Source organism: Stegodyphus dumicola, chromosome 5 (assembly GCF_044657685.1).
Source record: "Stegodyphus dumicola isolate Sdum_Otavi_A_Nest chromosome 5, ASM4465768v1".
Lineage (NCBI taxonomy): Eukaryota > Metazoa > Arthropoda > Arachnida > Araneae > Eresidae > Stegodyphus > Stegodyphus dumicola.
In genome coordinates this window covers 140927127-140938209 of record NC_140772.1, presented here as the reverse complement: position 1 = coordinate 140938209, position 11083 = coordinate 140927127, and the positions used below count along the sequence as shown (strand labels likewise).

The window sequence follows — 11083 nt, the reverse complement described above, 5'->3', positions numbered from 1 at the left end:
ACACACGAGTGGGACGTCTGCTGCGCAATCTCATATCCAATAGTGTCCGCTGAACTTTATGTTCCAAAACACTTGTACTTGACCTGCATTGGGCTCTCAGGTGAGTCACTATTTGATGCTGGTTTTGCTGTACTAAGTGAGACAGTTTCCACCATCCTTTTTTTTTTATGAAGCATGGACGTCCAAAACCTTGGTGTCTCCTGCTGGTTTCACAGTCATTTAACCAATCTGCATAGATACTAACAATAGCAGATCGTGAACAACCTATCCAATCAGGCAGTTTCGGAGATAGTTGTTCGAATCTGCCCTCTATCAAATTCACTTAGATCAGCAGTCTTTTCTATGACTTAAGTAATTGCATGAATGATTCCCTACCTTTTCCAACAGCAGTTACATACTATTCCTACTTAATCCAAGTGCTCTCAACGTCATCCAGAAGAGTTCATTAAAAAATGTAGGGATGGTCTTAATGTTTTCACTCATCAGCGAACATTTTGTTTTCAAGTTAAAAGCTGACCTTCATAAAGGCAATCGTATCTTCATGCCTAGACTGAGAGAAATTTTACGACTTGGGTGCACACAGAATAACCTTCATAAAAATGCAAGGCCAGCGCTAGATGTTTTGCTACCTGGTGCAATCTCTGCGAGTCCTAATTTCTACTGCCCTGCACTTCCCTAAAAATCCACCCTCCTAAAAATTTTGCTGTTCTTAAATTTTGCAGGCTGTTACTTCTCTAAAGTCAAAAAATTTTTGTCTTCCCTATATTCTGCTGCCTGATCCGATTGCATCAGCACTGTAAAAATGTGAGCATTTTTATTAGGGCATGCTAAATGACATACAAGTGTCATCTATAATATGCAGTTATAAATTCATTCTGTTCTTTTATACAAAAGGCAGTATACAATGATACATCAGTTATAGATTACCAAGTGATTGCACACATTTAAATGTATAAGCAAGTTTCTATGTACATAAATATTCAAGGAGCTGCAATATATAATGATCTCTGGATTGATCTGGCCATAATCCACATACTTTCTCATAATTACTATTTAGTCCAGGGAAAGTTGCAGTTTTTTTCCCTCCTGATTACCCCCCCCCCCCCAAAAAAAAAAGAGAGAGAGAGAGGGAAATAGCATAGGTATAGAAATAAAAATTCTATTTTTTCCTAATCCTGATATTTGGATCTGGTAGATTAAATTAAAAATAGAACAACTCTATGTTGATTATATGTAACAATACTAGTAATATTTATTTGTAAAATACATAACAAAAATGTTTCATATCACAAAAGTATAATCTGTACAAATATATATACAAATATTTACAGGTTAACAAGCTAACTGCACTACAAAGCTCTGAAATAAATTACATATACAATAAATAAAATAAATATAAAAAGTGCCATGCTATGCAACATTTTAAAAAGTATAAATTATAAATACTTGAAGAAAATCTGCTAGAATTTACAACAGCAACTAGTTATCTTCAATATTAACATACAAAAAATATCTTTTCAAGTAAGAAAATTAATTCATAATGTATTACAAATTTTATATCAATAGAAGTTACAATTAATTTTAGAATGAAATTTTAGAATTTCAATAAAATAAATATCAGTCCTCTGCTTACCACATCTGAAGCAAAGCTTGTCAATAGAAAAATTAAAATTATGTCTGCACTTTTATTTTATCTATGCATTTATTTTCTTTTGATGTTTTAATTAGAAAATTTTCTGAAATCTTTCTGATTAATACAGCATTTGAATAATTCTTTCAAATTTATTTTAAATTTAAATAATCACCAAGTGGACATGATGACATATACATTATATATCATTTTCCTAAAACTATATAAATATTTAATTTATGTTACTTAAATATTAAACAATATTTTGTTAGTTCTAGAACCATGCAATTATTAATCACAGAATAACATTAAAACAGGACAGTATGGGAAGTTTTGTATACATTTAGATATCACTTTAGAAATGGAATGATTTATCATAATACCTCATTACTTGTTATACATTAAAGGAACAAAAATATATTTTATTCATTAATTCTATAAATAAGCATTTAAAATTTTAATAATAATCTCGTGCAATTTCCTTACATTATTTTCTTAAAAATTTAAAACAATTTGTTAATAAAGACTGTTCTTTTCTGTCTTCAAAACCTCTTCCAAACACATTTATCAACTGACAATGAACCCTGAAAATGATACAAAAAAAATTCATTATTCTTTTAATGGTAAAGAAACTTCCTTGTCATGTTTTGAAGGGCGATCTCATTCCAAATCATTTTAAATACAGTTACAACTGCATCTATAACATAACAGAGATAACAAAAAAAAAAAAAAAAAAAAATTTTCTATAACTAAGTTGAAATAAATAAAACAGCATTTCACAATTTTTAGTTTTAACCTAAACTTTCAAAAATTGTTTTTAACAAAAAATTCAATATGCATTTTGAAACTCCATACAGATTTTCCAAAGCGGGCTAGAGTGTGCATCATCAACTTCAATCTCTTATTGAAGATGTATATCAAACAGGATTAGAGATAATTTAAAAACCTCCAAAATTTATTAGTTGAAACAGCATACGAGTGACTTGAAATATCCCTAAACAAATTTTGGGGATTAAAATTAGAGGACTTCCATATAAAAAAAAAAACTCATATACGTAAGATATTAACTCTCAATTCCAAAAGCATTATCTAAAATTTAGATGACAATGGTAGTTCTGTTAAGTCTTCTCTTCTTGTATGTATCAGAAATTGCTCATAGTATCAAATCTCAAAGCAGCAATAATTACAATGGCTCACAAAAGTGTTCGTACACTTAGGAGTTTCAGTGAAGTATTGCTTTATTTATTAATAAAAATTAATATTTTAGAATAAAAATTTTTTAATAATACCTATAAATTTCTCTTAGCAAAACTACATTAATCATTTTATAAACATATTAAAACTTTTTTTTGTTTCATTGTTTTGGAAACTTAATAATAAAAAAGTAACAGAAAAGTTACTTCACTAAAGTCTCTGTACACTTTAAAAGAAATCTACATATATTAGTAAATATTGTAGTAGTTCTGTATTTGTCAGTTAGTATTTTGCAGTATTTAACAGCTTTTAAATGTCAGGGCATAGAATTCACCAGTATTTTTTGTAATATCTGCATCAATGTTCCTCCATTCTTCCATCATTACTGTTTTTAGTTTCTTTTTTGTTTTAATGATGCGTCTTCATACTCTAACCTCTAATTTTCTCCAGATGTGTTCTGTTGGGTTTAAATCTGGTGACTGAGGTGGTGTTTTCAGAACTTGTGGACAATTATACACACTCAAAAGATGAACATTGAGGGCCAAGTGCTTAGAATCATTATCGTATTAAAAAATAAAGTTGTTTCCATTATCCAAATTTTGATGGATAATTTTGGATAAGTATTCAAATAAAGAGCATGGCTCATTGCCCTATCAATAAGTATTAAATTATTTAATCCTGATGCTGACATGCACCCTCACACACGAACACCCCCACCAGCATGCTTTACTGTACTAACCAAGGTCTTAGGATTAAGCTCCTCACTTTTTTCCCCCCACATAATGATATTCCTATTGGAATCAAAAATGCTTAATTTGTTTTCATTTGAAAATAAGACATGGTTCTAATATGCTTCAGACTTATTTACCATTGATTTTGAGAAGAAAAGCCTAAGCTTTCTATTTTTGCACTTCTAAAAAATTTTCTTCGAGCAGAGCGCCCATGTAATCCAGCTCATCTGAGTATTCGTCAAACAGTTAAGTGAAACTAAAGTAAAAAATTTTCAGTAAATCTTGTAGAAATCTTTAAAACACTCATACATAGACTTTCTAACTATAAATCTCTGATCACATCAAGTCACATCGAGTCGGACAATCTCTTCTTACTTTATTTTGGATCCAATTTTCTTCTTTAAAGCATTTTATCACATACTGCACTGTAGAATGGGATAAATTTACTAATTTACTGATATCCCAAATTAAATTTCTATCCTTATATTAAAGAAATGATCAATTTTTGAATGGTGCTTGTTGTTTCCTTACAACTACAAGCCATCTTTAAATATTAAACAAAATATAATGCAGCAAGCAAAAAATAAAGCAATTTTTTAAATGACACCAAAATGCAAAAATTAAAAAAGTGGTATACGATAATTTTATTTATGAAATTTTACAAAAATGTTTCACTGTACACTTTTGTTTTAGTATGCTTCCTTACATTTTCAATTTTAGTCAATATGGTTTAATATTGACTAAAATAATAAGTCAATATTAATATGGTTTTGATAGTGATATTACCAATCAATATTTAATTAAACAAGATTTTAACAAAATGATAAAATATTTTATTTACAAAATTAAGTTCTTTTAAATCAATAACATTCAAGAAGCATTAATTCACATATAGTGTGCAAGATAACTTACTTTGCCCACTAAACACTTCCAAAACCACTGAATATGGCATTCACATGCAAAGTTTTTAAAAAGGTCTGAAAAATCCTGTAGTATAAAGAGCATGTACAATGGAAATCACTTTTGAGATCTGGCATTCTTCTTGCTTCAAAGATCAACAGATAGTTTTGCTTAGAAAGGAAATGCAAAACTTTTGAACTTGCTAAATTTACCCAAATTCTGCATAACTACAGAGTATCTTAAAATATGTATGCAAAATGAGAGCTTATATCTCTCAAAAATAAGTACAAAAATCAGAAGTTCAAGATGTCCATAGTGATTATTATTGATTTCTGATCAATAATAATCTTTTTTCTGATGAAAACATTATTGAACAATTTAATTTGCATCTGATAAAGAACAGACTATTATCTTTTTAAAATGTACTCAGCTTTCTCTCATTTGAAATTATTCAGTAAACAAAAAATATATTTTATCATTTGTTAAATTACATCAATATGGTTTTAAATATCTATTATGTATTACAGTGATTTAATCTAAATCATATACCTTGCAGTAACAGAAGGCTCATTCACAACTTCTCCATCACAATTCCAAACACTAGTGCTTAATTCTTGCCAGTTTCCTTCAAGACCAGCACAACCAGCAGCTGGTGTTTTGTCATCAGTTATTAAGGGATTAAATCTGAACTCTCTAACTCTGTATGCTTGCACAAAATTTAAGTCAAACTGAAATCAAAATGAATACATTATAAACAATTAAAAAGTAAGGAAATAAATATGCAAAACAACACCATATTTCAATACAGAAATGGGTACTTACAGGACTTTTATGATGGTACGATGTTCGCAGTAGATACCTCAGATAATTAAAGCGTGAACAGGATGATACAATAATGACATCACAATAGCCATTACCCAAATGTTGAGAAGGAGATATTCCCTTTGTTGACTTATAACAAGCACAACTCAGAACTGCTGCATTAATTGCAATAAAACTTCCACGAACAGATAACCATTCTAAGGAGAAAGATTAGATGGATTAAGTAAGAATCAGAGACATTTTACATTAACTATTATGAAGTCAGTCTTTGCTCTTCAAGACAAAAAAAAAAAAAAAAAAAACTTATGAAAATAAATTTGATTCATACTTATTTTTTTCGTTGGACTTCGAACTTCTTCATTTGGTAATTCTGTTGCCTTTGAGCAAGTTTCACAACTGAAATTTGAAAAAATATTTTGAAATTTCTGAAAGCATTTAGTACTGGGAAAATTTGATACAAATGTACTTACTGTCAAATCAATTAAATCTGAATAAGACTATAAAGAAATAATTTTTTTTTTCCAAATTGCTTAAAAGAATGCCATTAATCTTGTTCAACATTATTAAATGGTGAAAATCTAACACATTTTCATAATATAAAGAAAACAATGCAAAAATATTAGTGTTCAAATTATCTTGATTGATAAAATAAAAATGCATTTAATATTTGAATCAAATATTAGTGTTATACACAAAACAAAACAAGGACATACTTAACACAACAGCGTTCTTTCAACCACACTGAATGATTCGTAGGAAGATCTACTTCAAGCTGCAATTCTCCTTCATATAATTTCCTACATAAAATTTTTTTCAGACCTTTAAAAAGAAGAGACAAAAAATTATTTTTTATGTTTGAAGAACAGTGTAGATAAAGAAATATTCCAATGCACAGATCAGTGGCTTTGAAATATTAACCTTTCCATTGGTGCAGTTTATCAGTAAGTTGTTTATTTGTAAATATGTGTTTGTACTTAAAGAAATTTAAACAAGTGATACTTATGTATTAATGCAACCACCTTTGGTAGAAGTTGCAAAATTTTCAGAATGTGCCAAACTCTGGTAACCATGTATATAACCACTATTCTGGTAAAACCATGCTCATAATAACCAATCCTACCATTTTTGTATGCATTCTTTTTTGCTGTGTTCCATGTTCCAACACTTACAAACAAATCATGATATGTTTTGCCTTAAACTTAGTTTTAAAATACGAGTTTGTGGAATTTACAAGCAATGGAAAAAACTGCATTTCCTAGATACAAATAGGAATACAAAATTTTGCTGAAAATTTTCTAAAGGAAACAATGAGGAGATAGCCGGTGTGACTGAGGTTTGCACAAAGCTGAGTGTCTGTAAATCTCAGATTTTTTTTTCAAGTGAAAACAGATCACAGTTTACTTCAGGAGAAGAATAGTGTAAAAAAATTGCAGAAAAATTTGAAGAAGAACGTATGTGTTTTATTTTCTTAATGTATCATGTAAGCCTTATTTAATAATTCAATTTGTATTTTAAATTGCTAAAGTGTTTTCTTTTTATATGTTGATAAAGTTTAAAGATTTATGATAAACATCAATAGTTTGGGAATCTTTCTGAAAAAAGGGTGGAGGGGGCAAGAAAACCACTAACTTGCTACTAGAAAACTACTAACTTTAACTTAAAAAGGTAAAAGTTACTTATTGGGTGCAATAAGTAACTTTTACCTTTTTATTTGTAAAAATTGCCAAATTGCACCAAGGTGGCTGTGTTAATTACACAAGTGCCAAAAATGTAACCACACCAATGAACAGCTAAGAGCTATTGCATTAATTGCAATAAAACATTAAAATTTTTATAATCATTATAAGCCTAATGTTAGAACACTCAAGTAGTCTTTACATTTCTGATTTATCTGACTTTTCTGATCATTTTTAATTTTATGTACATATCACTGCATTATATAAGCCATTATACAGAAAATATTTTACTTTATGGTTCATATATTTTGTAAATTAAAAGCATAATTCATTGTAAAATATCAAAATGATGAAAATTTTTTTTAATTAAGTATAACTAATAATTAAGACCATGTATTTTAAAAATATTTTGACAGGTATAAGAAGAAAAATTTTAAATTAAGTATAGCTAAAAATTTTCAAGAACATGTATTTTTAAAACATTTTGGAAAGTATAAAAATATCTTGCATTGTTTACACTGCTAGAAAGTTTCACTTTTAATTTAGTCTTGCAGCAAACATAGTAGTTTTTGGCAAGAAGGATTCCTTCGTAAAAAATGAAGAGCTTGCTCTTCTTCTTCAACTAAGAAGGTTTTTCTTCTTAGTTGTAGTAATTAATACATTTAGGGAAATGTCCACAATTTTTATCCTTCAAGTTAGTTACTATATCACTATACAAAGGATGTCCACAAGCTGGTAGCATAACTTTTTGTATTGATTTTGTTATGTGACACATACAAAATTATAGAGTATAATGTGAAACGTATAAAATCAATTTGGGTATTTTCTGATCATCCAAACCAAACATCCAATCCTATTGCTGTCTTTGGACAGAAATATCTGTTTATGTATCATTACTTCTATTTCGACAATGCTTCTACTGCTGACTTTTTCTTTTAATATTCATTAAAGACATTTACCTTTTTTTGAGAAATCCCTTCATTTTTTTTTCACTGTTGTTGTTCTCTCCATATACAAAGCGATATACTTCTGATTAAAAAAATCGCAGAATTGCGCAAACTCGGCATCTTGCACAGCCTCAGCATTGTGCATTGGTCATAATCATTATCATACAAACAGTTGAAACATTAACATACACTCCAATAAAAAACTTCAACGTAATGAAAATAAAAGAAGGAAGCTCCACAATTCTATTAAATTTCATAACAACAAAAATAAATATACCCAATGCAAAAAGAAATAGAAATTAGAAAAATGGTTGTTAAATTTCAAAAGTCCAAATCCCCATGTACTCAAAGATGCTTGTAAAATGCATTGGGTTGCCACAAAAATAATTTTGTCATTCACTTATTACCACTTTTCAGTAAGACTGAAGATTATAAAAAATACTCAAATTTTTATGTATCCTTTCACCTATTTTTTATAACCAGAAAACATATCAACAGTTGATCATGCTAATCAAGGCCTCAAATTCCTGTACTGCATTCAGTTATACAATTTATTTCCTTATCTGTATGTTATGCCTTTTTCTTATATTCTTTTTGTTACACTATCTGAAAGCTAGCAAGTCTTAACTTGAGAAACTCTGAACTTCACCTTTCCTCAGTTTAAATTTTGAAAAGGTTTTTTTCATCCTTTTCAGTCCAAAGGGCAATTTGCTCAGAACTACTATTAATTTCGTTTCGGCATTTTGTGTTACTTCACTACAAGCATTGTTTTACTTTTCAAAATGTTGCCACCAAATATTATCACCCTGTCTTATATTTAAAGAAATTAAATAATGAAGAATCTGCATAAATGTATGTAGGTTTCTTGCATTGTGATAGAACAACAGTACCTAAAGCCATAAAATTTTGAATAACATAATCCTCCTGAGAATATGGGCATCTGAAAACCCAAATTTGAAATTTGTTTTATTGTCAGTTTCATATTTTGTAAAACTTTAATGAATTTTTGATCAACAAACTTAAGGATATCAAAGTGAGCAATGGAAACGTTGTACAGAAAAAATTTTTATCTGCAGCGTGCGAGACTGTGTTTCGGAAATTCTAAAGATATCCTCCTTTTAAAATTATTATACAGTTTGATGAAATCTGCCCCCCCCATACAATAAAAAAATAATAAAAAACTGCAAAAGCAAACTGTCATACAGTGATAGCAAGTTAATATTATTGTCTGCCATCGAGATTCTAATGAGGTCCAAGATTATGCTGTTTGTATGAAGTGAGGGCCAACACTTTTTACACTAAAATTTTAAATGCATTGGAAATTAAAATTTTTCAGATGTTACAGTACAGTACAGCATCACAATCTGCAACTTCACACTACTATATTTCTGAAATATGAACATGCAGAGTAGAATCATCATGCATCAATTGTGGACATCTTTGGGTATACAGGCGACAATTTATCTTATATGTGTGAACCAAATGTAGATTTGTACTAATTAATTGATGCTCTAAAACTTTCTAATTGGAAATTCTGCTCTCTTTTCATTTTCAATGCCTATCTTCCAAATTTTGCCATTAGGAGTGCTGCTGTCATTTTGCATTAGGTTGGACACAGTCACTTTACTATAACGTTACCTCACTTTAAATGCAGATTTGTTTATTTCTGCAAAAAATAAATTTAAATAAGAACATAGGAAATGATATAAAGGAGAATAAAAATGTTAATGTAACACTTTTTAAAAATTAATGACATGAATGGTCGCCCGATCGAAGTACAAACTTTAAAGCAATTTTCTATGCTCTGTATTAGCCTGTGTTGGAGTTTTTGTAGTAAATAGAGCATATTAATGATAAACAGCACCTTGAAGCTCCTAAAAGTGCAAGGTGGAGGCTGCAGTCACCAAGGCTGAATGCAAGTCACCACTCTAGTGAATATCATACATGTTCTTTCAATTTTAAATATGGAAAATATGTGGGGATCACTCCATGTACTGAATTCTTTTGCCCTCAAGATGATCCCCCTTTTAGTGCAATGCAACAGATGTGAATTATCGCCCATAAAGAGAAAGTTATTACCAACTGCAGTTCTACAGAACTTAATGTAAGGATAAAGAACCTAGTCTCAGGTTCACGGATCAGGGCAGCCATTCAAAATGATGCTCTTTATCAAGATTCCAACACCTATATACCTATGACTTTCACAGATGCTTTCAATTGCATTTATTTTTCTCCCTCTGGATTGTAAGGCATCTTTAATCAATCTCGAAGCAAAAACAAGGCTTTAGTCATGAAAACTTGGCCCCAGTCAGTGGTATTTCAATCCCAATACTATCGCAATGCATTTTGCAGCCCAGGTTAGCGAAACACAAATCATAGGCTTCCTTGTGTGCAGCCTTCTTTTATGCCTCCTGTCACTCATGGTATACACGAATAGTTGAGTTTCTAAAGCTGCAGTGAACTTTCTTGCAATTTTTTGTCAGTTGTGTAGTTCTTTGGATAATCTTTGACAAATAACTGTTCTCCGATTCTGTGAATATACAGACCCTCACCTAGTTGTCTGTATACATCAACAATGTCTTTAAACCATTTCTAGACTTACAATACTTAGTTACTTTTGGATTTCTAAAGCTGTGTGTCAGTATCTGAACAGCTTCCATTCTTTCAATTGAACACAGTTTCCCACTATCTGTCAAATGTCCAATCATCACGTTCCACCTTCCACGAGCAAAAATGTTACCCTGCAGCTAGTACAATTCTTCCCATGTTCTGAAAGAATGGTGCAAAAATCTACATACTTTTATGCAGCAAATGAGAATCCCAATGACTATCCAATGAATTACATGATAATAATATCCTTGAGCTACTAACCACTTTTTTATAACTGTACTTTTAATTTTCCCCATCAGTGTAATACTAAGAAATAACACTACATGATCAACAATACAATTCTATATACATAAAATCTTTCACGATGCAAAAACACCTAATAGCATAGAGATTTCCAATCCATAAAGGAATGTTTGGTTTTAAAAAAAATTAACTTTTTTTTTTTTATTTGAGTATGTGTGTGCATGCAAGTATGGAGATGGTTTATTCATTTTATTTGAGTATGTGTGTGCATGCAAGTATGGAGATGGTTTATTCAAACAGAACCAATCTTAGGATCAAGGATAAAACTAA

General features: G+C 29.9%; 1 protein-coding gene across 2 annotated transcripts in view; it reads right to left on the bottom strand.

The window, feature by feature from the left end:
- Positions 1-2074: 2074 nt before the first annotated feature.
- Cerk (Ceramide kinase) overlaps positions 2075-11083 on the bottom strand; it is a 29346-nt gene continuing 20337 nt past the window's right edge. For both annotated transcript variants that reach the window (XM_035377474.2, XM_035377475.2), the window contains exons 7-11: positions 5991-6096; positions 5606-5673; positions 5278-5474; positions 5005-5183; positions 2075-2214 (exon numbers count right to left, since the gene is read on the bottom strand). In XM_035377474.2, the coding sequence (XP_035233365.1) occupies positions 2118-2214; positions 5005-5183; positions 5278-5474; positions 5606-5673; positions 5991-6096 (647 nt within the window). In that variant the 3' untranslated portion in view covers positions 2075-2117. The remainder of the gene's footprint in view (positions 2215-5004; positions 5184-5277; positions 5475-5605; positions 5674-5990; positions 6097-11083) is intronic.